Source organism: Callorhinchus milii, unplaced genomic scaffold (genome assembly GCF_018977255.1).
Source record: "Callorhinchus milii isolate IMCB2004 unplaced genomic scaffold, IMCB_Cmil_1.0 Scaffold39, whole genome shotgun sequence".
NCBI lineage: Eukaryota > Metazoa > Chordata > Chondrichthyes > Chimaeriformes > Callorhinchidae > Callorhinchus > Callorhinchus milii.
In genome coordinates this window covers 68,898-96,171 of record NW_024704780.1, presented here as the reverse complement: position 1 = coordinate 96,171, position 27,274 = coordinate 68,898, and the positions used below count along the sequence as shown (strand labels likewise).

The 27,274-nt window shown below is 39.1% G+C and overlaps 1 protein-coding gene across 1 annotated transcript in view; it reads left to right on the top strand.

The window, feature by feature from the left end:
- LOC103179259 (pecanex 2) overlaps window positions 1-27,274 on the top strand; it is a 123,012-nt gene that overhangs the window by 67,458 nt on the left and 28,280 nt on the right. The window contains exons 21-28 of the mRNA XM_007894451.2: window positions 1,817-1,958; window positions 3,467-3,644; window positions 7,812-7,920; window positions 10,099-10,228; window positions 10,994-11,052; window positions 14,493-14,708; window positions 23,802-24,055; window positions 26,556-26,789. Of these exons, the coding sequence (XP_007892642.2) occupies window positions 1,817-1,958; window positions 3,467-3,644; window positions 7,812-7,920; window positions 10,099-10,228; window positions 10,994-11,052; window positions 14,493-14,708; window positions 23,802-24,055; window positions 26,556-26,789 (1,322 nt within the window). The remainder of the gene's footprint in view (window positions 1-1,816; window positions 1,959-3,466; window positions 3,645-7,811; window positions 7,921-10,098; window positions 10,229-10,993; window positions 11,053-14,492; window positions 14,709-23,801; window positions 24,056-26,555; window positions 26,790-27,274) is intronic.

Sequence of the window (27,274 nt, the reverse complement as noted above, 5' to 3'; positions counted from 1 at the left end):
ATAACATGAGTGAGATAGGCTGGGCCAATTTGGGCTGTGTTTCTGCATGCACTGAGACAGAAACTTCACAATAATATTCGTACAGGGTTCTCTTATCACCATCATTGGATTTTTACCACGACCCAGAGAGGTCTGGATAGGAACTTGTGGAGGAGTAAATGCCGATTTTCCCCAACCCTCCCTCCCCCAGTACAGCAGCTCTGCAGCCTGCCAGTTTGAAGCCCCTGGTGTAAGTGGTAGTTTGTAGTTTTGATGTTTTTAATATGTAGGCTCATTGCAATTTAAATTAGCAACATTGATTTGAAATTAGTACATTAAATTTAAATGTCTAATAAAGGTTTGAAATTATTATTACGTTGTTAAATTGAAACTGTCGAGCAAAATGGCTCAAAGCAATGTTTTGTAAAATTTATATGTACAGTGACAGCAGGAAAGACTGGAGAGATGACTGACATGGCCCCAGAGCTGCTATTTTATTGTTTCAATCCTACTGCAGTTCATGCAGAGCCTGGCTTCCTGTCCTGTCGCCAAATACAGTACACAGGAAAATGAATTATTTAATGTTTGGTGTGGGACGACAAGTTCCTGCTTTGGAGAATTCTACAATGTTTGAAACATGCCTTGTGCTGGGTCTTGCAAATGTGACTGCTGAGGGAAAGGAGGAGACTGTGTCTGTAGCCAGTCTGTGCGAGTGAGTGTCGGGCACTGATCGCTGTGCTTCTTTGTCCAACACTAATGCTAATGCTTGCAAAGCCATTCTAGATTTCGCCCTGTAGCTAGGAGTCAAACCAGCAGATTAAAGATGGTGTCATTTATCTATGTAAAAAGCACACAAAAGAAATAAAACCTATAACTGGGTACAAATGATAGGAAAGTAGGAAACTGAGAAAGCTTGAATATGATGTGGGAAAGGTGGAAGGCAGGCACCATTAATCAAAGTAAGTTAAAACGAATAGACTACAGGCTCGCTGCTGGCTCTTACTGAAGGCAATGGTTTTCAACAGTGCAGTTTGTAGTGATTGTTACAGAGGTGGAATTCACAAAAAGGTCAAACAAACCTTTTAAGAACACAAAGAACTTGCATTTTTATAGCAAGTTAAAACACCTCAGAATACTTTGTAGGTAATTACTGTCAATTCTCGTGATTGTTATGCATACAAATGCAGGAGTCCGATAAACAAACAGCTTTAGGGTAAATGACTAATCTTACCTGAGATAAGGACACCAGGAGAAATTTCCATATATTTATAAATATTCTTATGTCTTCTTTATTGTCCACCTGAACAAATAGGCAGGACCAAGGTTTAGCATCTCATCCGAAAGACGGCACATCACCTCTGACAACTCAATGCCCTCTCAGTATTGTTTAAACCCAAAGAATTGAACTGACAACCTTTTGACACAGAAGCGAGAATGGTACTAATTGAACCAAGTTAACACCGTTTATTGCTATTTGTTAAAAGCTTTGAAGCTTTAAACCGCATTACTCAATCCTGCCCCAACATACGAAGTATATTTTTTAAAAGTTAAAAGATTTTTAAAAAATTTACAAAGATAATACTTGGCTGTCTCTTATTTTATTTCACTTCCAGAGCAGGACAACGACCCACAACTGTAAGATTCACAAATGGTTAAAAAACAAAATGTGCAAATCGTTTAGACTAATACCCTGATCTTAGGGGTCAAGTGATACTTATAAAATGCTGAAGCTTCACAATCTCTTTTAATCATGATCTGAACCCTATTAATAAATTATATCTTGTATTTATTCCTGGCTATAAATTATTCTGTACATGATTTGCTGTGTGTTTTTCAGATGCTGCCCAGTTAATGTGGTTTGAAAGACTTTACGTCTGGCTTCTGTGCATGGAAAAATATGCTATTTACCCAGCTGTGATACTCAATGCACTTACCAATGATGCTTTCTCTGTCAGTAGTCGTAAGAAGTTCGGCATACAGTAAGTCGTTACGCATTTGAGTAATAGATCTTAAATATTTTATAATAAGTATTTTATAAAACCTGCAATGGTCTTTGTCAGTGCCTGCTGATATTCTATCTCAATCACTCTAAATCTCTCCATTTATTTTGATGGGGGAGGTTTTGAAAACTATTTTTAATTTCTTCAACCATTTCTCAGGTTCTGCTTGTACTTTGCAAACAACAATGTCCTTTTTACTCTGAAGTTAGGACTGCCATGTTAATTGATGCATTAGACAATTAGGCACCAAAGTACAGAAGAAGTTACAAGATATTTTGACAAAACTGTTTGTAATTGTAACGTAGCTATGCATATTTTGTCTGACTGACTTGTCAGTGTACGCAAGATGCAGTTTATTGTTCAATGAGATTATGGATTTGCAGAATATTATTTACAAAGACTGTAATGCAACAGAAATTTGCAATTATATAGTGAATTTCATATAGTGGAACGTCGTAAAGTGTCGTACAGTGATGGTATGGATCACTAAGCAAGGTGGAGAGAGGGGTTGGAAGAAGGTAACCGAAAGCATTGTCAAAAATGTAGAAGAGTTTGAAAGGGAGAGGGTTTCGGTTAGAGTCATTTTGGAAGCAAGTTTGAGAGTGGCTTAAAGCTCATTGTAGGATAATACAAGGGCTGTGCAGGTAAATGCATCCTTTTAGGCAAATATTATAGTAGAACAAATATCTAATTTAATGAAGAGCTTAGTTAACAAGTCTAAAACTTACAGTCAGATACAATTTGAAAGCAGCAATTGCATGAGGAAGAAACATCTTAAAAATGCATGTGATGTGTGTAGAAATGGCAACTTTAGAACTGTTCATATACATTCAACCCCACCGGCTAACCGGATTTACAAAGTATCCAGAATTTGGACTTAGCTGGACCGGGTCTGGGAAGAAAAAATCTGCGAGTCAAAACTCCACCTCGTCTGTTCTCAAACTCCCGGCAGTCCAACTCTCCCAGCCCAATTGATGCCCCGGTTTGACACTGCATGGTTTTGTTGAAGGCATCAACACAGTTAGATTACATCAATGATGAGTACAGAACTATACCATTTTTGGGTCCATTTTATTATTTAATATTAATTTTTGTTCATTTTAAATGTTAGGGAGGACTTATTTATACTTATTTTTAATGTCAGGATTATTATTAACACTTAGCTGGAAAATCCAGATAGCTGAACCGGATTGCCCCTCAATTAGTCTGGTTCCCCCAGGGTTGACTGTATATTTAAATTTTAAACCATCATTAGATGCTTACAGCTTAGTATTTTCCAGGTAAATCCACTCTTCCAATTAGGGCTGTGCCTCGCAGGGAATAAGGTGGTGTCCTCATTGCCCAAACCACCATGAATTCCTACAGACCTACTGGAATTTGCAAACTGTGCCTCTTCAGTGCTAATTGTTAAAAGGGTTACTTTGGAAAAAAAGAAGCCATTTTATTAATACTCTCAGTACTTACTGTTTTACTTTTCTTTATTACAGCTGCGATGTTCTGATGATGACAGTGGCCGGAATGAAACTGCTGCGCTCCTCCTTTTGTAACCCAACGTATCAGTACGTCACTTTGAGCTTCACTGTCCTCTTCTTCCAATTTGACTACAGAAACATCTCCGAGACATTTTTGCTAGATTTCTTCTTAATGTCGATTCTATTCAGCAAGGCAAGTGCTTTTACTTACTGTAGTTATCCCGATGATTCTGAATTGATAACAATAGAATTATGTTTTGTGTCCCTTATCTGGTACATGATTTTATGGAGGTGAAGGAGTGAAAGAGAATATTATTATTCATTGTTGTTAACTAGGGGAGCCACATTATTGCATATTTCAGGTGTCTGACTTAGTTACAGTGTTTTACAAAGATTTACAAAGACTGCAAATTACGGAAACAGGCCACTCGGGCCAACAGTATGTGCTGGTATTTATACTCAACATGAGTCTCTGTCCAATTCCTTTCTCCCTCCCATACCCTTTATACAATATAATACAAAATTATACTTGTATAGCGCCTTTCACGTCGAGAGGACGTCCCAAGGCGCTTCAATTGCCCTCTCCCTCTCTCTCCCTCTTCCTCCTGAATGCATCTATACAATTTGCATAGATATAACGCCCAAAGCCCCATTGGCTTTTTTTTATAGCCTGAATCCCCACATCTCTTTGCACCTCTACTCCTCTTAGGTTCCTAATTTTGACTTCAATTTATTTTTAAAAAATGTAATTTGATTAGTATGTTGGTCTAATCTTTATTGGCACATGACTGAACAGTTTTGCATGCAGTTTGCAATAGATTATGACTACCAAGTAATATGAATCATATACAACCCTTGATAGTAAGGGTGGTCAATAATATTTGTCCCTTGAGTGAAATTCTCCTAGCCCAAGGTAATTCCTTCCATTTCATCTACATTCAAATACTCCTGTTGACGACAATTGAGTGCTCTTACAGGCTAATGGGCTTTTAACTAATGGCGGTTTGGCTTTCCACATGGAATACCCAAAGCATCCAGTAGGGGGCACTTAAAAGCTATGCAAAGAGACTTCATCAGTGCCTGGAGAGTGGCTTCCCTCTAAAGAAGCTTGAAATAAACAGAAGTGACACATGACTACTCGTTGAACCCAGTTTTTCTCAGGTTGTAGACCACATAAAAACACTGTGAAATTTGGGTTTTTACCAAGTTTTTTTTTCCTCTCATCTATCTTTTACTGTGTTGCCCCTCCAGCATGTAACCACATAATTTCTTGTTTCATGTATGTAACCATGAAACAATATATCCTAGTATCTCTTTGCCCCAGAAAGGTCCTACGTTGGTTGCACTACTTGCCCATGTGCAGAAATCTACTCAGGAGGCTCATTCTTATGTTCACTCTGAATTTTGTTTTCAGGGATGGCTTTAGGGATTCAGTGGGAGCTACAGGGAGCCCAGAAACTAATTGAAATGAAAATCAATGCAAAAATATTAGAATTTAAATGCAAACCTAACAAAAATATTTTGCCGCTTGCTGAAACATGAGGCTCACTATCTTTCTATTTAAATAAATAACCCTTTACACACAAAACCTCAGGATGGGGACATATGCTTCCTTGCAGGATATCCCTGTCATTCTGATACTGACACAAGATGAATTTGATTGGCAGTTACCACAGGGGGTGATTCTCTAGCAACAGCAGTGAAAAGCAAATGTCTTAACCTCTGAATTACCAGGCTGTTTGATTTGATGCCTTTTTTTTCCACCTTTCCACCTAATATCAAATGTGCAGAGGAAGATATTGGACTATTTCTTCAATTGGATCCTCATTAGAAATGCCAGTCTTAACCAAAGGTTTTCTGTCAAAAAAACTAGAATAGACTTGCACTGTATCCTTAAAATATTCCTTCTGAAATTCAGGACTAATTAGTGTCTTATGTACAGTACTCGTATGAAGTGTGCAGGTACTTCTGTCTGCCAGTCTAAGCAGACAGATGCTTCTTGTGTTCTGTCAAGCAGTCTGGTTTGGGAGAGTCAGTGGAGTACAATCAAATCAAACGACAGCATCGCGGCATGTAATTATACAACATTCAATATGATGCTGCTGACGCTCTCTGAAGGATTTTGTTTTTGTTTAATTACGATCTGCAATCATGAATAAAAACATACACAGAAAGACTGCTTTGTCAGTATCGGCCACCAAAAACATCTGGCCACAGATTTAATTAAAATTCCTGTTTTATAAAAATATCAGGTCAGAAATGAAGGATGTACACATTAAAATTTACTTTGAGGGTTTTGAAGTCATTGTAATATTCTTATGTAATTTGGCTGCAGAAAGATTTAAGAATTGTGTCAAGGCATTTTTTTTGCCAATGTTGCTTTGGCGGCTCTTATTCACGTGTTACTGGGGCTAATTAGCAGTTATTAAATTACTGAGATGTGCAGAGAGACTGTTTTCTAGTTGTCATGGTTACTGCATGGTGTTGGCTTCTGAAAACTCTTATTAAAGCTTAATTTGTAGATGATAATTCTTCAGCTCAGTCCTAATTTATGTGAATGGTACCTCTAAATCTTGAAGACCTTAGAGTTTACATGCCAACCCCCCCCCCCCCCCCCCTCAGTAAATTTGAGTTGATAACTGCAGGGATTCATTGAAAAATGAGGATTATTTGAGGGAAAGAAAAAATAATAATGATATATTGTGCAGTAAAATCTCTATGAAGCATATTCCCATTTTGCAGTGCCGCTGTTTTGTGGAGATTGTCATGCCATTGCTCTGTGAAGGGTTACATCTGGTCGTGGTGACAGGCAAATGGCAGTAAACATCTGTGCCTGAATGTTCTTGTGCAACTGGCAGTAGGTGGGAGTTGAGAAATTAGATGATATTAACGGATATATTTTTTTTTAAAAAAACGAGACAGGAGCTATTAGAAAATAAATGGGATTTTAGATGGGTGTAAAATTGTAAGTGCTGACAATGAATCGAATCTTCTCAGTGTTCTGGCACAGATGTCATACAGCCATATAATATCCGTGGTGGAGTTACTGCTTCTCTAATGTAAAATCTTGTACCTTGTATTCCCAGTTGCTCACATTTTCAGCACATTTGATAATTATCAGATTCCATACTTTATTTCCCCCCTTATATTTATGCACTAAGTGGGGAAAAACAAGTTAATTATAAAAACTAACGCAAGTATCCATAATATTCTTTTTCACAAATATGTTTATTTTCCACATTGTGAAAGATCTTTCTGCCAAAGTCAAAACATATTGTAAAATAATCAAGCTATTTTAATAATGAAAGCATAACTTCCCATTTGCATTATTCTTGAATGAGGGTCAACGTTTACAGTTCTTTCTTAGTTTATAGATTTGACTGTGATTACATTGTGAAACTGAAACATTGCATACAAAAAATGAAGTAGATTTCTATAATTGCTTCCTGGTGGCAGTAGAAGCAGAGACCACAGGATGTTTTTAGCCTGGTCATTGGAGACACCAACATCCCAGAACAGTCAGTGAAGCAATTCCATCTAGCACGTATTCCCAATTTTTCGATGATTAATTTGTTCTGGGAGGGGATATGTTGATCCCTCATTGAAGTGATGCATGTTCACGGTGCGCTGTATGAAATTGTCTTCGGTGTACAAAATATATTCAAACCGTTTTCACTGTGAAGACTGCTTTATATGAGTAACAGAATAAATTGCTCATCTGTAAAGGAAGAGTAAGCAGGCAATAAATTATTGTTTTACTTTGGCTTCTTCTTAACAACTCTGAATTTGCCAGATTGAGCTGTAAAAGAGATTAGAGGGAAGAGAATTGGAATAAAACAGCACAAGCTCCACAAAACAGTGGAAAAGTACTGAGTGAAAACTCAAGGGATTTGCACATTGTCTCTTTACATTTGTGAGGAGAAATTAAATGGATGAACATTTGAGTTCATAGAAAGTAAAAGGTTTACTCAGTCACGGAATTTGCACATGAAGGAACTAAGAGATATTCCGATGATTCCATAAATTGTAGATTCATTTTTTTTATTTTACCTTTTGATTACAGAACTCCTGTTGTTTGTACCTCTGTCTTTTGAGTATTGTATTATGTTTAGTGTGTATTTATATGATGTAAGAGGTACAAGAAGCTTTTCTGTTAGATAATAGCATGTTCAATGGTTTTGTTGGATAGGGAAGCAGAAAAATCCAGAATTGGGAACAGTTCTACAGCAAATGTTTCATGAGGAAAATAATGTGACCTGCAAATGCTTTTGACTGTTGGGAAAATGCTACCGGAGACTAATCTTCGCAGTGTTCGTTTGTCATGCTGAGATGCTAACAAATATTCTTTTTATGTATGCAGCTCTGGGATTTGCTGCATAAGTTCCAGTTTGTTTTGACGTACATAGCACCATGGCAAATCGCATGGGGCTCAGCATTTCATGCTTTCGCACAGCCCTTTGCTATACCTCGTATCCTTTCCCATCTGATAATAAAGCACCCTGTCCCGGTGAGTCTGACTTCTGGGAGGTATGTGCAGGAAAGCTGTTATTATTCAAGGAACTAAGTGATGGTGCTTAACATACCACAAAGAAAACGTTTTTCACATTGTAGCATCAATAATGTATCTTGGTTCTACTATGTTGTTCACTTTCTATTTTTTAATCTAGATTTTGTGGATAATCATCGAAGTGTCAGTAATGAACAACATCAATAATTGATAGGAAACAAAATAGAGGTTATTTGTTCCTAAACACCAACAGTGCCCAATGTTTGTTTATTTATTTATTTATTTATTCTGTTTAATCATAACTAATAAAATGTAAAACTGCTACACAGATGGCAGACAGAGCATGAGGGAAATGAAGAGCACCTTATCTGGAATTTTGAATTCAGGTTTTTTCCATTCAATTTGTATGTGAAAATGATAAGCTGTAAATAGGAGCTGCAGATGTTTCACTGTGGGATGCAGCTGAACAAGCAATGGAGTCTGGAATCTATCAATGGTTAAATTAAGGATTTAAAGTGAACATCAGTAATCCTTTTTAAAGTGAGTTGAAATGTGGCAGAATTGGCAAGTTGCAGGAGAGCGATAACTCAATAGAGCCAAATAGTATTTTGGAACTCTTGTCTGGTTTGTGCATGTATTGCTGAATTTATAGTTCCTGCAGCAGGGATTGAGGAGAGCTCTGCACAAACATAACTGACCAAAGCACCAACCGCTCTTTTAACATTGAAAAGTTCACCTTGAAAAGTTCCTGAGAGTCTTTATGGAGTAGAAGTTGAATTCATTCACAGTGTCTATGTTTATATTCCAGTGATTGGAATCCAGGATCTGCTAAATCCACCTCGGATCCGAGTACAGGGATGAATGCCCACTTTTAATAAAAACAAACGACTCTTTGTGGGATACTACTGTGAACAATTGGATGCTGCGTTTTCGCCCACAAAATATACAGTTAATGCACTTCACAGTATAGTCTGTGACGCACTTTGAGACCTCTCAATGACGTGATAAGGCACTATATCAAATGCAAGGATTATTGTTATATTATTATTTTTGAGTGCCGGTTCCACAATGACAACTACAACAACAAGATTCCATTTATTGAGCGCCTTTCACCTCGGGTGGACGTCCCAAGGCGCTGTACAGTTGGGTCAGGACCCGAGCAAGGGGGAAATGGTCAGGGTGAGGGGAGGGAAGGGAGGGAGCGAGGAGTGGGTAGAGAGTCGAGAGGGGAGCTGAAGGCACGGTCAAAGAGAAAGGTCTTGAGACCGGCCTTGAAGGAGGAAAGGGAGGAGGCGGCGAAGGCACTGGGGGATAGGGTTCCAGAGCCTCGGGGCTGAGAGGCTGAAGGCCCGGCCACCGATGGTAGGGCGGTTGGGGCGGGGGATGTGAAGCAGACCGGAGCCAGAGGAACGGAGGGTACGGGCAGGTAGGTAGGGGGATAGTAGGTCGGAGAGGTGCAGCATAAACGGAATTTTGGAGTGTCGATTGAAATTTTTTGTTTTGCATTTTAAAACCAATAGTAGATTTTGTATACATGAAAAGGACAGGCACCAATTCTCTTTTGACTGTTCCTGCCAAAGCTTGGGACCTCAGAAAGTGTGTCTTGGTTCTTCTAGCGTTTACCAGCTAAATTTGCATATATTGCCACTGTGAGCATTGTCTGGCAAGCTTCCCACTGTTTGTCTAGCTAGGGCTATCCTATTAATTATGGTTTTGGCTTGCAGGATTAACAGTAGCCAAGTGGAACTATTCCCTGCCCCAGACCAGCCTGCCCCTTCAAGTTCTGCCCACAAGTCTGGTTGGCTGGACTGTCGTCAACAGAGATCTGGAGTACTGCAACTGCCAGAGAGGGTTGACTCAATTCTGACATTTTTTTCAGCTCAGCTCCAAGGTAGAGAGCCAGACAATTATCTGAAAAACAGCCAGCATGGGCACAATGGGCTGAATGGCCTTCTGTGCTGTAAACATTTTTTATTCTATGGATTACAAGATTCTGTATTTTAATTCTATATTTTGTACTTAACAATTTATCATGTCCCACTTGTAAAATCTGTGCACTGGATTAATTTGATATGTATGTACTGTACTGTATAACTTCCATTGTAAATACAAAATTGATTCCTTAATGATGCAATTTCAGATTCAGCTATGCTCTTTGTGCAGGCTGTTGTATCTTCTGTGTTATCCACTCCTCTTACCCCATTCCTCGGGAGCGCCATTTTCATCACTTCCTATGTCAGGCCAGTAAAGTTCTGGGAAAGGAATTACAAGTAAGGAAACTTCTTTTGCCCATGGTGCGCTTTGACCAATTACTAGATATTTGTTCTTTGTGCAATGTGGTAATGTTTCAGAGTACTCTAGCGTGAAATGGAATAAGGTAATACAGCTGCTCAATACGTTCTCAACACTGCCATGGTGCTTCTACTGCAAGCAAACCAATTGACTAGTTTACTTTTTACATATTTTTTAAAAAGTTCATGTATGTCAAAAGTAAGAGAAAGAAACTAGGCCACTGTTTTGCAATGGATACCGGCCTAGAATTAATGCATTAAATGCAAGTGGTTGAATCTTTCTTCAAAATGTTTTAGCTTAGCATTATCATATGTACTTCACCTGTGTAGGTGTGTGCGTGCATGAGAGAGGGAAAAGAGTACAGCTAAGTAAAGATTCTTGCCATTCATTGGTGATTCCTAATTGTCATCAATGAATCTTAACATACTTGCCAGTTACTATGATTTTAGTCCAGTTTTTTTTACACGTACATACACACACACACATTTAATTTAAAAATAACATGAAGCATGATTGGGATCCTCTTCTTCACAAAATCTGCCTCCAGTTTATTAGTTCCACCATAAGTGTAAAGAGCTTGGAGAAAAATTGGTGTGATTACAGAAGCATGGATTCAAGAGTTTACCATGTTGTTCACCCACAAGGTATAGAGTCACTCCATTCTACAGTGTATCCTGTAAAGAGCTTTGAGATGTCCTCCTGACTATATAAAATGTAACTATTATTATCATTGTTCTTTACAGCACAAAACGGGTGGATCATTCAAATACCAGACTCGCTACCCAGATAGACAGAAGTTCAGGTAAATAAAGGCAGTCCGCATTAATAATAATAATAATCCTTGCTTTTGCTATAGTGCTTTTCATGTCTTCTAGATGTCTCAAAGCGCTTCACAGAATATGCTGTAAAGTGAATTGACCGTGTATTTGTGGACAAAATGCGGCAGCCTATTGCGCACAGCAGTGTCCCACAAACAGTCGTGGATTGAAATTGACCAATTTTATTTTTTTTGTTTTGGAGGGATTATTATTTGTCGTGTTATAATTGAGAAAGACTTTGAAAACTAGAACAAATAAATTAGTCAAAACATTATTTCTTTGGGTCAAAATGTAACTGTAGAACAAACCATTGTAATAGTTAACCTATTATGTTACCCTGGAAGGATGATTGTATACAGCTATGGTGAACAACAGTTAAAACAGTTGTAGCATTCCAATCAAAGAGTAAAATGAAACTAAACAGTACAGTTAATACAAGCTGAACTCACCAATCTCGAGCTCCAAAGTAACTTCATTTGTTTTTTTCAAATGAGAGTTGAATGGTTTGCTAATCCTACCGATTCTGCTGTTTGTACAACCATTTCTATAATACATTGAGTATATTGAGTATATTGTATTCTGTGAAGTGCTTTGGGATGTCTAGCAGACGTGAAAGCGCTATATCAAATGCAAGGATTATTATTGTATCTTCAGTCTCTGTTTCTAAACTTTTTACAGAGTTTTTTTAAATCTTATATATTGGGGTCTATAATTTGTGGAATCTCTTAATGAGATTCCTTATTTAGAGTTGTGCAACGGGGTTTCCTGGAACTGGAAGAGTCCCACAAGATCTCTGCTCTGCTGTGAGCCATATAAAGAGTTGGAATTCCTTCCTGTAGATTGGCTAGAATTCTAATGGGATTTTGTATCCCCAATGTAAATTAGATTCCCATGGTTTTCTATTTTCTGGTCAATTTAGATTCTGCAAAGGATGCAAAGCATCATAAAGAAGAAATAAAGTATACTAAGCTGAACAAACAATCTCATCGGTCTTAACACAATATAATTAAAAGTAAGATCTCTGTATAATTGAGTAGTTCAGAAATTTTAACTATGTATGAATTATAATTCTACATACTTTTGGATTTGTTGAAAATAACGTATTTCAATGCATTATGCTTAATAATACTTTTATAATTTTGAATTCCAAAGTCTAGAATTGAGGCATAAGTCAGAGAGGGTGAATTGTTATGTACAGTCAGCATGGATGTGACCATCATAAGATTTCGATGCTTGTTTTCAGAGTGAATACGATACAACAACAATGAGGGATGCCCTAAAGGGGCTGAAAACAAGATAGTGTATACACAACGTATCATAGAAAGTAGATTTTGCTGTTGTAGATTTTAATATTTAGAGGGACCTTAATAACCTATTGCTCTGTATGTAGATGATCTTTCTCTCACTCCTAGCCTCCAGCATTTCTCACTGTCGCAACCTTTCTCGTCTCTCTGCTTTGACAGTATCTACTACACTATTCTTCCTTGTTCTTCCATGCACCATAGTCACAGTCTTGCATGTTTTTTACCATTTCCATTGCTTCTTTGTCGTTGAAATTAAAATTCATTGCACTATTTTCTGCTGACACGCATTCTTTCTCAGGATCTTAATATTATGGAAGCTTTATTCATCCCTTTATCTTGTAATTAGGCTTTTTAAGCCTAAACCTGGTGTTGCTTAAGCATTACTGCTTGATTTATCCCTTCATCTTTCCTACTGTTTTCAACCTTGATGGTGTCCTCCACTAGGCCTTGGCTCTTTACCTAAGTTTCTCAATAAAGGTAAACTGAATGCTATTATATAACTACAAATGGGACAAAATGGAAATTTTGCTCTTGTCATTAATTCGGTGTGGAGCATAGGTATCTTTACGTTTAAATTCATTACGGATGATAGAAAATCCATTCTTTTCCATAAGAGGGACCTTAATAACCTATTGCTCTGTATGTAGATGATCTTTCTCTCACTCCTAGCCTCATTCCCATATATTTGTTAAAGTCTTTTCAATACTTATTGAACAATTGAATGACTTAAATACTGAACTTGTGTATGTCTTGAAGCTAGATCCAATATGTATTACTATTTTTCAAACTCTAGATGTCAATCAAGTGTTCTTCAAATGCTGTGAAGTTTCATGTTAACATTTCCAAAGCATTTCTGTTTCCAAAGCGTTTCTCTCCTCCCTTTTTTAGATTCCCACCCTACCTGCCAATTCTCCCATCTCACACATTCCTCTGCCGACTGACCCCTCCGCATCAGCCTACAAAATGTCTGCTCCCTTTCTAAGAAGGCTCTCGCCATCAACGACATCAGTGTGGATTGAAACATCAATATCCCTGGCCTCACTGAAACCTGGACCACCCTAGACAACACCTTCCTCCTGATTGAGGCCACACCACCTGCCTACACCTTCCACCTTACCTCATGTCCTAACGCTGTGGTGGTGGTGTGGCTCTCATCTCCAGATCCTCATTCAGAGTCGCCCTGGAGTCATCTGATCTCTTCCCACTCTGGCCTACCTCCTGCACTGACTTATCCTCCTCGGTCACTCTCCTCCACAACTCCCTATCCACCATTCTCGATGCCCTTGCCCCCCTCACCTCTCAAACCACCTCACCAGCCACCTATGCTCACTCAAGGGTCAGGTGCGAACCACCAAATGCACCTGGCTCAAATCTGATTTAATGGTCCATCAGCAGATCTGGCTGGACCCCATAAAAACTTACCCCTGTGCCCTCGCCTCCACTGAATCATCCTTCTATTCTAAGATAATCTTGGAGGCCAAGGACAACCCTAGGCTTCTCTTCTCCACTACCAACCGGCTCCTCCGTCCACTCTCTCACGCCTCTCCCATCCTCTCCTCCAACTCCAACCCTGTCACCCCTCCTCTCTCACCACCACTATAACCCGCATGAAGCCCACCACCTACTCCCTCGATCCCATCCCTACCCCTCTTCTTACTCCCAGTTCCAACTCCTCGCCCCTTTATTCTCAGACTTCGTCAGCCTCTCCCTGTCAACTGGCACCGTTCCCACCCCCCTAAAAACAGCTGTTATTACTCCTATCCTATAAAAACCTTGGACCCATCCTTGATCACTAACTACTGCCCCATCTCCAACCTTGTTTTCCTTTCCAAGGTCCTTGAAAGAGTTGTTGCTACCCAGCTTCACTCCTTCCTCTCCCGCCACTACCTTTACGAACCCCTTTAATTGGGTTTCCGTGCTGCCCACAGCGCGACTGTGCCTTCGGCCACCCTCTCTGCCTTCCACCCTCCCTAATCCCAACCCCCCACCCCCAGAATGTTCAGTGCTTGGGTTGTCCTCCCAATGTGAAAGGCGCTTTACAAATGTAATTTTGTATTGTATTGTAAAACTCAGACTTAACAATTGATTTCTGTTCTATTCACTTATGTTTGCATTTCTAGGAGCTGACGACAACAACCTCAACTCCGTTTTTTATGAACATCTGACAAGATCGCTGCAACAGAGCTTATGTGGTGACCTGATTCTTGGCCGCTGGGGAAACTACAGCATAGGGGACTGCTTCATTCTAGCCTCTGATCACCTCAATGCCCTGGTGCAGCTGATAGAGGTTGGCAATGGTCTGGTAACTTTCCAGCTCAGAGGACTTGAGTTCAGAGGTGAGTTGCAAACACCTTCAAGAATGACCGTGAAATTAAAGCTACAGCTCTCTGCCCTAACAAGAAAAACAGAATTTTCCACAAACTCAATGTCCTTTGGTTGGCTAACAAGAATTTTAAACCAAATAGTTTGTTTTCAGAAAGGCTTAAGTAGGGGGTATCTCAGTGTGTGTTAGCGTGATGTCCTTTCACTGTTCCAACAGAAAATCCATCTCTGCTTTCTGTTCCCTGAAATGATCCCAAGTGAAGTTAGTTCATTGGAGTTACCAGCATTTGATAGGGAATTAGATAAACAGTTGAAGAGGAAAGATATAAAAGGATATGAGGAACCAGTATTAGAGTAGCTGGCTACAATGGGTGAGCTAACACCATCTTAATCCTGATGGTTAAATGACATGCTGTATTTGCAGTTGTTATGCTGTAATTTCTGTGATTCTATGAAATGTGTTTGTGGAGTATCTGCATGATTTTCACTGGATATGAGTGTACACAATATTATTACATTACACTGAATTTAAGGTCTCACTCAAAGAAGCCATCTGTTGTGAGGAATACGTCACTGACTGTCCAGCGCCTTGGGACGTCCCCGCGACATGAAAGGCGCTATTTAAATGTAATTTTGTTGTTGTTGTTAATGCAGGGTAGTGTCATTTTGAGTTTTGGGAACTGTTCTCTGCTCTTACTTCAACTGATATGAGAATGCTTAAAGATGATACTTGGAAATGCTTCCATTGTTCAGGTACATCTGTGTTGATAGGAGCAGAGAGACCTGGGGGTTCACAGGTCTTTGAGGATGGTAGGATAGGTTGATAGAGCTGATGAAATCCTTGGCCTTATAAATAGAACCATAGAGTACAAAAGCAAGGAAGTCCTGCCAAAGCTTTATAAGTCATTGGTTAGGCCTCAGCTGCCGTATTGTGTCCAATTCTGGGCACCACACTTTAGGAAGGATATCAAGACCTTGGTGAGGCTACAGAGAAGATTTACCAGAATGGTACCAGGGTTGAGGGACTTTAGATATGTGGTGAAGGCGGAATTGTTCTCCTTAGAGCAGAGAAGGTTAAGGGGAGATTTAATAGAGGTGTTCAAAATTATGAGGGGGTTTTGATAGAATAGATAGGGAGAAACTATTTCCAATGGCAGGTGGGTCGGTAACCAGGGGACATAGATTCAAGATAATTGGCAAAAGAATCAGAGGGGAGATGAGGAGACATTTGTTTAACCAGAGTGTTGGTACAGTCTGGAATGCACTGCATGAAAGGGTGGTGGAAACAGATTCAATAACAACTTTCAAAAGGGAAATCGATAGGTACTTGAAAAGGAAAAATTTGCAAAATTATGGGGAAACAGTGGGGGAGTCGGACTGATTTGGTAGCTTTTCCACAGAGCTGGCACAGGCACAATGGGCCGAATGACCTCCTTCTGTGCTAAAATATTCTTATGAATTCTATGATTCATGCAGGGAAGCATCTCGGAGTGCTGATCTCTGAAGATGTTTACATCTCCATGTCGGTCTTGAATTTGTATGGACATGCTGGGCTCTGCCAGGCTTTCCTCCTTCTGAGCCAGTTCAGCTCCAGGAAGTGTATCACCCTCTCAAAGAAGATTTGTTTTTGGATCTGATACTCATTATTAACCTTATAAGAGTTGAGAGCTGAGTGGATCCCACAGGGATTCAAACCCAGAGGCTCAAATCCGAATATGGTGCTCAGTGAACTTAAGCTAACTGTTGAAATGGTTACAAACATCACAGATATTAGAGAAGCCGCAGAATAACACACCTGCTTTACGTCTGCTCTGTGCATCTCATACAACCCCGAACTTCTGGCTTTCTCGTTTGTATCATGAGACGCTACCCTGCTATATAAATGCATGTTGTTGTATATTTGCACATTCATGAAAGAGGCAACTGTGTTACAGTGGCTGCTACGCCTCTGATATCAGCTATTAACTACTGTTTTTCCCATGCTTCACACTACTGCTGTCCCTCAACTTCAGCAGTATTTTTTTGTAATCCATTAGCTGGGCTCATCCTGCACAAATAGCGAGAAATTAATGAAGGTTTAGATTTATATTAGACTGCAAGGAACTGTGAGGGTCACAGCAGATGCGTGAGACTTGAGAATATGATATCTCTGACTTTGAAAAGCACACATCCTCAAATATCTCTCATGCATTATGATGAACATATTCAGAGCTGTCAAACTTGAAAGCAAATCACAAGGAAGCAAAATGGTCAAACAATCCCACTTCCAATTTCTCACAGCAGGTGTAGTACTTCAGTAGAACATTTATTAATTCGGCCCACACATGTATTCTTTGCACTTTTTAGGACCACTGCAAAGAATATTTCACAGGCTATTATAATAAATAGTTTAGGCGTCTGCTTCAGTGGGTGGGAATTGGTTCATGAAACATCAGCACTTTGGCTAACTTTGCTGGTCAGTCCACCATGTGAAGCAAGCTGTCCCCGTGTTTAGATGGAGAATGCATTTGGACAAGCCATCCATTTCCTAACTGGCTATTTTAAGGTCTCTTAAGAGCCTCAGGGAGTGCCAGAAGTGATGGATGGCTATAAGTCCTTACATGGTGAGTTTATAATCTCAATGCACTGTCATGGGAGGTGCTGAGTGAAGCCCAGTTCCCACGGGCACTTCTTGCACTTATGGACCTCCTTCCAGATGGGTTTGTGGTTTTATCATTGAATTGGCTTTGGCCTTGGAACCTGTCCCTTGACCAGGAAGGTGCGTGATATGAAGAGATGCTGTGATTTTAAGGGCAAAAAATTGAATGACAAAAAACCATGACAGCAGCATTTTATATCAGTACTAAAAATAGAATATAATTTTAGGTTTGGAAGAGTCAAAGATTCGGTTGTTCTTTAGGTTTCTCTGATTTCTCTTAAAATCGGCAGTGGATGCTTTTAAAGAAAATACTTTGTTCCCCCGCAGCTCTTGTGTGATGAAAAGGATGTGCATGTTTTGAGAGCTGACAATTTGTGTCAGCAGTGGAGGTTAAATCTCCCCACAGGAAAACACAGTGTGACCTCTCTTGACTATTTCCATGAACTAATTGCTCCACTTGTACATGCAAAGTCAAGCACTTCTTAATTATAATGTTGACAACAATTCAAATTAATGTGTTGATGCAACATAATTAGCATAAGCTTAGAGGCATTTCGAAGGTTCAAACTCCGATTCATATCAGTCTGGTACTTTTTAAGAAAAAAGGCTACTATACTCTTAACATAAAGAATGGAATATGAAAAAGACCTTTCATCCCCATCAAGCTCATGCTAGGTAATGGTCTCTAGTAATAGTTTGCAGAGGCTTCCCAAACAAATGTACAATTGTGTTTTAAGCAACAAATCAAAGAAAAAGCCAACTTTTATTGATGGTTCTATAGGTCAGTGCAACTACTCCACATCTCTTTGATGGGGGGGGTGGGGTGTGCTACATAGATCTCACAGAGGTCAACAACCTTTTTTGTGAGATTTACATTTACTTAGATTTACATAGAATGTAAACTAGTCGGTCTGGTGTTTATACTCCACATCAGTCTCCACCTACTTGCTTCCGTCCATACCCTTCGATTCTCTTCTCCCTCCCTCATCACAATTTTATCCCTTGATCCACCTCCAGCAAAGCTGGGACAGACAGGCAGATCTAAATACACTCCAGTGTCAACCATGATGGCAAACTGTACCAGTGTACCAACACTTGTCATTTTTTGTTATCAAATTTAAGTGATTAGGCCCCATCTGAGATTAAAACCCTGTGCCCTGATTGTGATTTCAGGTGGTTGAGTTCATAGAGACAGTGGATTTTCTGTTATGTTACAATGTAAATCAGAACAATTGGTTACCACAAATTCTCAGGCCAGCTTTTCACTGAGTTAAAATTGTTCCATAGGGAACAGTCTCTCTCGCTGGCTGGAGATTTTCTCCAAACTGCTTCGCTACACTATCAGAGGGCAGCTGATGCCTTGGACATTAGTGGCAATTGATTCCTCACGGAGTGGCCTCCTGACATTCCTAAAGGAATTGCACCACAAGCTTGTGGATATGCTCTTTAAGGGTGACAAGCTTTCTGATCCACACTGCGAGCCTCTGTTTGGAGTCTTGGGGACTATTTCCAATTGTTTTCTTAAGGTAAGCCATTCTTATCAATCTGACTGCTAGGGCTTGAGGCAGGAACAGAATGGCAATAATCCTTTCAGACACGTGACCTGGTCCAATAAATCCATGCCAGTGTTGAACGTTTAACCCCCCCTCCCCTGAGGTTCTGCAGGAGCTGGCATAAGCATCTCTCTGCTTCCAGCCCTCTAACTCATTCCCACTTGGGCAAATGTCACCCAGTGAATAGTGTGACCCAGTGGAGGCAGTTCACCTTGAACCTGTAAGTCCTAGAGCACTCCCATTTAAATGCCATCTTTTCAAGCTATTTTCCTGCCTTCTTTAACACACATTTCCTACCTGTCATAATAATGTATCGCTAATTGTACTAATGGTGTGTAGAAATGAATGATAAAGACCCATAATCTTTGGGATCACAGAACATCTATAAATCACCCTCGTTTCACATTTGTGTGATGAAACATCTGCATTTTTCACTGTATGATTGTCTGAACTGGCTTCTACTATATTTTATTGTACAGAACTTGCATTTCTGTGAGACCAAATGGTCTCCCATCAAGTGAATGAAGAATAGCATTCAATTCTGCATAAGCACCACTATTTTATACCTACATTATAATAGTTTTCAAGTTGTCAACTGCACAAATGGTACTGCTATTTGTCATAGCCAGAAATAGCTAACTTAAGCTGACACAAAGATATTGTATCTTTGGGGATAATTATTGTGTAGTATTTTAATGATAAATTGCATGACTTTAGTACTGCTGAGTTGACAGATAAACTGGCAAATGTTTAACCTAAATGTTTCAATGCTATATTTTACTTTTGGTCCCTAAATCCTTTTTGTTTTGTTAGAATTCAAATATTTTGTTATTTTTATGTGTCGAGACAGATCAGTACTTTTGCGAAGGCAGAGAGCAATTAAGTGTTCGTACAGTAATTTGGTATCTTCACTGAAAGGTCTTTATCTACCATTAAAATAGAATGTAGCTTCGTGAGCATTTGATATCTCGCCTTGCTTCTTGGAGAGGCTAATGGACTTACACAGTATGAAGAATAAAAAATTAATGAAAAGTATAAATAGACTTTTAAGTGACTTAAATTATACCGCTGTGATACCATAGACACTTCAGTGTTTAATTCTTTAACAATTTTAGACGTATCAATTTAACTTATAATCCTTGCATTTTACATTTGTTATAGCACGTTATCACTTCTCAAGAGACGTCTCAAAGTGCTTCACAGAATATACTGTAAAGTGAATTGACTGTATAATTTGTATGTGAAACTTGCCTGAGTATCCAATGAAAACAGTGTAAGATGTAGGAAATGGCAGTATTAGGGTCTAAATTTCTTACTAGAATGCTTTAATAATGAGTTGGAGTCACGCGAGAGGAATAAGTGCTCCGGTACACTAACCCGTGTGAAGGGCGCTGTATAAATGCAAGTTGTTGTTGATGAATTATTGAAATTTGCCTAACTTTTCCCTGCCTAAGAATCAAACCCAAGTCTTCTCACTTTTGAGGCGAGCGCTCTAACCAATACTCCACATGAGTATGTGCACATTCCTGGAAATCTTTGCACCCATGAAACCGAACACTGCAATATATCCTTTAATTTGTTTTTTAATGCATCAAAATATTTTTGACTGACCTTCATCGAAGAAAGCAGCAATCAGTATTAAACATTAATGTTCCATACAAATGTTCCAGTAGGTTGCATTGTACTTACTCGGATAAACTTGCTGAGCGATAACCTCAAGACTGCTGTCATGGGAGAACTTCTGCTCAGGATGTTACAGCTCCATCTGGTCTGATCCCGACTGGCACATACAACATCATGTTCCAAATCCCAACTAAGGGCTCTGTCCCACTTAAACATTGGAGTAAACCACCATGGTATACCACAGCATGAAACTAAGTCAATGAAGTTGGACATGTGACAAAGAATGTCTAAAAATTTAATTCAGCACTGTAGACACAAGGTTTCAGTTTCATAAAACTGAACCCGATGTTATAATGGGTGCATGAAAAAAATGGCCACAGTTCTTGTTTACAGGTTGTCTGATCACCACTGGCTTCTGGAACAGAGTATTTTTATGGCCGACAAGAGTGGTCACAGCTTACTAGGTGGCTCCCTGTGCCTTATGTGCAACAACAACAACTTGCATTTAAAAAGCACACCTCACGCAGGCTAGCGCCCCAGAGCACAACGCCGAGCAAGAGGAAGGTGACCGTGGCACGGTCGAATAGGAAGGTCTTCAGGCATCACCTGAAGATGGGGAAGGAAGGCAAGGCAGAGGGATAGAGGAAGAGTGTTCCAGAGTGCAAGCACAGGAAGAGGAAGTGTGCGCCATTTTCAGCAACCATGAGTTCACAGAAGACCCGCTTTATAAACAAACTCAAGAATTAAAGGTACTTTATAACAGGCGTGCTCTGTAAATTAGAGAAATTCCTGCAGATCTGTGTGACACACTTCTGATTATCAGAACAAATCATCAACTGTGATAACGGTTCTGTATATTGCACTGAAGAGCACTATTAGAGCAGGATATTAGCAAGAATATTTAATGTTAATGTTATTGAAGAGATAATTGTTCAACTGATTCTTTAATAACAAAAACTTAACCAACACTGTTAGTGGAGTGGCAGAATTCTGTGTATGTACTTAGTTGTGTCTTAGTTGTGCTTAGAGATTCCTGCAGCCATTGACTATTGCCATTGGGGATTGGGAACTATATGTACGAATGTGTTATTTTCCTGCTCCTAATTCAATCTAAAATCACTTCCAGCTTCGTAGATGGGCCTTCAAGTATCCAAGCAGAGGTACCAGTATTGAGGAAATGTTAAGAGTAGCACTACAAGTGATCAGCATTACAGCTTCCTGCTTTAAGGTGCATTTCACCTGTATCATTCTCCCTTTCTCCTCACTTAGTATTAAAGCACTTGGAGACATTTTCCTATGTGAAGGGAACCATGTTAGTGAAGTTGTTGTTAGCATTGAATTAAAGATGAATGGTTGCATAAATCTGGGAAGCGTTTGTTTCTTAGTTACAGTGAAGGTGTTTTTTCTTTGAATTCGCTCTTGTGAATATTTTTCAAAAGAAATCTTACAATATTTATTACATATTCCTGTTTTGCCTCTCTTCCCTGGAGGTTACATCTCCATTCTGCTGTTCTATCTTGATGTTCTTTCTCCTGTACTTGTTAAGTTTCTCTGCTTTTCTCTATCATCTACTCCATTCCTTACTCTCCTCTCAGTCAAGTCCTCAGAGCAATAGACCCCTTGATATTTGCACTTGATTTAATTCCTGGTTGATTCCCTCTTGCTCAATCTCTGTCTGCCCAATGCCAAGTCCCATTCCAGTCCATGCAGTCTGTTTCTGAGCTCACCTCCTGCCTGACTAATGTGTCTCTGTATTCCCTCTGAAGTTCAGAGAATACAACTAGGATGCAGAGATACCTCTGTAATATGAAACTGATGTATTCTCACAATAGGGAACAGACATGTTCTACATCACAAGGGATATTAAGATAGTCCTAATTCCCAGTGGTGATTTCTGACTCTTAATTTAGTACAAGAGTAAGCAAACATATTTATGGAAGCATATTTAGTTAGGATAAAAATGAAGAGGAAGAGGAGAGGGGGGGAGGTTAACATGAAGCTTCTTATGTTAATTTGCTATAAGTTAAAAGCAATTTCATCCCAGTTTTTTTTAAACTTACAAGAGAAATGCTGTGACAGCTTTTAATAAAGAAACCCATAGACAGCTCCTGAGGATAAACAGTCCAAAATCACAAGTAAATAGTAAATGCGAAATCAATATGCAACATGATATTGAATGTAGGGCAAGGCAATCAATGGCACTTTAGCCTGTAAACTGGAGACAGACTTTGCTTTTATTAATCTTGGATTTCAATTTTAAACCAGGACGTTTTTTCACCCATTTTGTGCAGTGTCTGTGTTTTGTGAAGTCAATCGGCAACTTCTTATGTTCAGTCACCTGCGCTCATTGGAAATATTCATCCACTGCCGTTAATTAACGGCTAATGGGGTCTATTATGTAGCTATCCTCCCTGGGGGAGAAGGTAAACACGGTCTCTTTGGGGATGAACTGGCTCCAAGATGATGTGCCTGGAAATGAAATATCGAAATCAAGTGGCTTCTCTGTTGCTGACTTGGTGGATTGGTTCTTGAGCCGCTTCTCAGTAAATCCTCAGGACTCTGGCACTGTTCATAGCCAGCCAGCATGGCATGTCAGCAGGACATAGAGGAGCATAGGATGTAGTTCATTCGGGGAAACATGTCAGAACTTTGAATGTCATTTCCCTATCATTTTTGCACATGGGCAAATTCAATCAATTTATCATTTAGAAATTGTCCATTTACAAAATATCTGAAGACTCAACTGATTAATGTTATTCATTTTTTAAAAAATATCAGCTATATAAAATGTGACACCATTTTATTTCGAATGATTGAATTCTATGCTTGATATTAAGGCAGTAAAATCCCAATGAGAAGGGGTACAATCTGTGACATAATATGGGTTTAACAAATGATAATCCAAGATTAATTGCGAGAAAATAGCTTAGTGTATGTTACATTTTACAGAGTAATCCACAATTGAAAAGCATTATCAAGAAAGTTGGTTGAGGCCAGTTCACTAGACTCACTTAGGAAATTGCTGATGCTGTATTAAATAATCCTTGCATTTGATATAGTGTCTAAAACATTGAGGACATATCAAAGAGCTTCAAAAAGTCTCTGTATTTCTAGGCAAAGGTAATGGGAGAATGGGTGAGTATTCTAGAAGGATGAGATCCAAGTTAGGACTGGAGAGATTCCACAAGCCTTCAGATCTCACCAGAAAATGACGGAATGTCATCCATCTCTCTCTCGTGGTCTCAGATTGAACGTGCGTTTTGAAGTGCCTTTGTTTTGTATTTTCCTTTCAGGTACCTATTGCCAGCAAAGGGAAGTTGAGGCCATAACCGAAGGAGTTGAGGATGATGAAGGCTGCTGCTGCTGTGAAGCGGGACATTTTCCCCACATGCTATCGTTCAACGCTGCTTTTATCCAGCACTGGCTGGCCTGGCAAGTAACCGCTTCAAAATACGTGTTGGAAGGTTACAGCATCAGTGACAACAATGCAGCCTGTATGCTGCAGGTATTTGACCTGAGAAAGATGCTCATCACCTATTATGTAAAGGTAGTAGTATACCAGTAAGTTTCTAATACGTTATTCTGTTTCACAAATAGAGGTTTTTGTTCTTTCCCTCCCCCAACTTGGACTCTTCCAGCTTCAGCCTGTCACAACTGCTAGCTGAGGAAGAGGAATAAAATCTATTTCTTCCCAGCTCCAACAAAAATCTTGCCTGAGCAGCTAACGAATAATAAAAGAAAGTAATAATAATAATAATATCCTTGCATTTGATATAGTGCCTTATCACATCTTCGAGATGTCTCAAAGCACTTCACAGAATATACTGTAAAGTGTGTATTTTATGGTTGAAATGCGGCAGCCAATTGTGCACAGCAGTGATCCACAAACAGTCGTGGATTGAGTGACCAAATTATTATTAGTAATTTTTTTTACAATAAAGACGTACTTGCGCAATTTATACTGACACAGAGAATATCCCATTATTTAGCCTGGCCAATTCCACATGAAAACACAGCAGAGCTGTGGCAGTCGCGTTGGACAGTCACTCTGGTGAGATCTGAAGGAACGTGGAGCATTCCCAGTCCTGACTTGATTCTTTAAAGTTTGGAAATGGGTTTTAACTCACAATTCTGCAGTAAGGATAGAGCATCAGTTCTGATTTGAAAGCAAATAATGCCTTTATATCAGAAAGTAATGTAGTTAGCAGATGTATTTAGTATTGATGAAGACTAAGCTGATCATTGCTGTTATGTTGAAAAATACAGATAGCTATAAAAATAGTAACTTAAGCTTCGTAACTTCACATCATGCTTTTCCATACAAAGAGAACTGCTCTATGTTGTGTTTCAATCATTCCCTATTTCCCAAGAAGGAATAAACTTGGTTTGGGTTTTATTCAGGAGGACTGAGGTAGGGTTCATGGGGGAGGTAACGAAAACACCTGTTTTCAAGCAATGTATGTGTTTTGGGGTTGTATTTATTTTTATCCTTGCGTATTATAGCACATTGAGTTGTCCTTACTTAATAGGGAGGCACATTTAGTGCATTGCAGATCAAATAAGCTTAATACTAATTGGATATCTGATGCAGTGAATTAATATTTAACCTGATCAATATTACATGCCAAGATCTCTTTGTCTAGCATTGCATTGTGGATTTGTTATGGAACTGTTAATGTATTCCTTCTATCAAAAAAGCCACTGAATCATATTAATACAATAGCAGGTGAAACATAAGGACTTCACTCTGATCCTAGCTGGCAGATCTAGAAGTAAAGCCAAAGATCAAAGGAATACACCCAGCTGAATATTCAATGGTATTAAACAGCCAATTAGAATTTTATTTTTGGGAAGGTGTCTGAATTTACAGGATTATACAGAAACCCAATGCCTTGCTTGAGTATCCACACTAAACTATTGAGAGTTCCACATACACGTGGAAACGTGCATTTTTTCTGGTATGGAATATAAACTCTCTCTTCCCCGAAGGCAAATTTCTACCAGCAAGAGCCCACAAACAGTCATGAGGTACAGGACTTTATGTCTCATCTGAGAATGGCACATCCAATAAAGCAAAGGACTAGAGTTTAAGTCCTGACCTGGTGGTGGAAGTCACAACCTTTTAACCCAAAAGATAGCGTGAGAAGTTCACCTATACTTTCTGGGAGAAAGTGGAACACAAAACATGGGAATCTAAAAAGAGGAGGGATAGAAATAATAAAAACATGGAAGAGGATAAATTAAACCATTCTATTCCTGTTACCTTAAGTTCTTAGTGTGATTGAAATGACAAGATGACATTGTTGTGAAAAGATAAAGTACCCTTGAAAGCATGTCTTTGAAAGACAAATCTATGAGAATACATTATCGTGTATCCCCAAAAATCATTAACAAATACTCCTGTCCTGCTTCAAAATAATCAATTGTGCGAAGAGTGAAATTGACTAAAAAGCCAGAGTAGAAAATCAGTGATCCGGAGTATCCACTGTTTATAATACACTGTATCTATTGAATGAAATTCAGACAACTTCATCATTTTAAAGACACTTTTGCTGTGGTTTATACATGGTTTTTCAGGTTTATGACACTGTCAGGAAATCCTAAGACCCGAGCATGCATTACAGGACCATTTCATAGAATCATGGAAATGTAAAACAGTGAAGGAGGCTATTTGGTCCATCATTATCCATACTGGTGGTACCTTCCCCTGCTGGAGCTATCTGGTCTAATCCCATTCCCCACTCTTTGGAACAAATAAAGTTGAAGGGTGACCTGATTGACATCTTTAAAATTCCGAGTGGTTTTGATAGTCATTGGGGAGAATTTATTTCTACCGGTTGGTAAGCAAATAACTAGAGAGCATCAATTTAAGCTAGCTAGCAAACCGGCAAATGGGGAGATTAGGAGAAATGCACAGTGAAGATAGGTCACGGTGTGCCCTATATTTTAACCAGATCAATTATAACGAGACTGACATGGTTCATGTGAACATGAGTTTTATTATCAACAAAAGAGGAGAAATTGTATTAAAGAATTTCTCTTGACAGAGCATAATATACTATCTGGTTCGCTCTTCTAAACTGGAACACTGGTTGAGTACAGAGTCAATTCAGGAAGCACTGCATCCGTATACTGCATGGAATTATGTGGACAGAGATCCAGCCGTATTTAACGTAAACATCGATGAAGACTACGATCATTGCCTCAAGGGAGTATCAAGAGCAAGTTTCTGCAATATTTATCTGGATTGGATACAGCACTGCAACAATAAAAGGAATAAGGTACAGAATTAAGTATAATACTTCTCCATTTCACTGTCCTATGTAGGGTTGTGTTAGAATGATCTTTTCAGTGCTATGCTTATTCTAATGCTCCCATGATTTTGGGAAACACATTTTATACTATTGTACATATTACCTCTATACATAAAATAAGTGTGTATTTCAATTCACTCTTCCTCCAAAAGAGAGATATACCATGATCACTAGCCACCCCCAATGCAAATCATCAGAAAAGGTTGGACAAGGGCTGTGCTTTCCTGTGGGCAGTACAGTACACTTGTCACCCAATTTTATCGTCTGTCTGTTAGTGAAGACATCTTACTGATGATTTACTGCCGGTGTGATGAGAATAACAATAATTAAGGAATGGAGTAGCAGAAATACTCATTCATCCCTGATTTTTTTAAAAATAGCGGTGATAAAATCAAGGTCCCCTCTTCTCCCTTACAATCAGTCATGTTCTGATTGAGACAGGACTCCAGCCA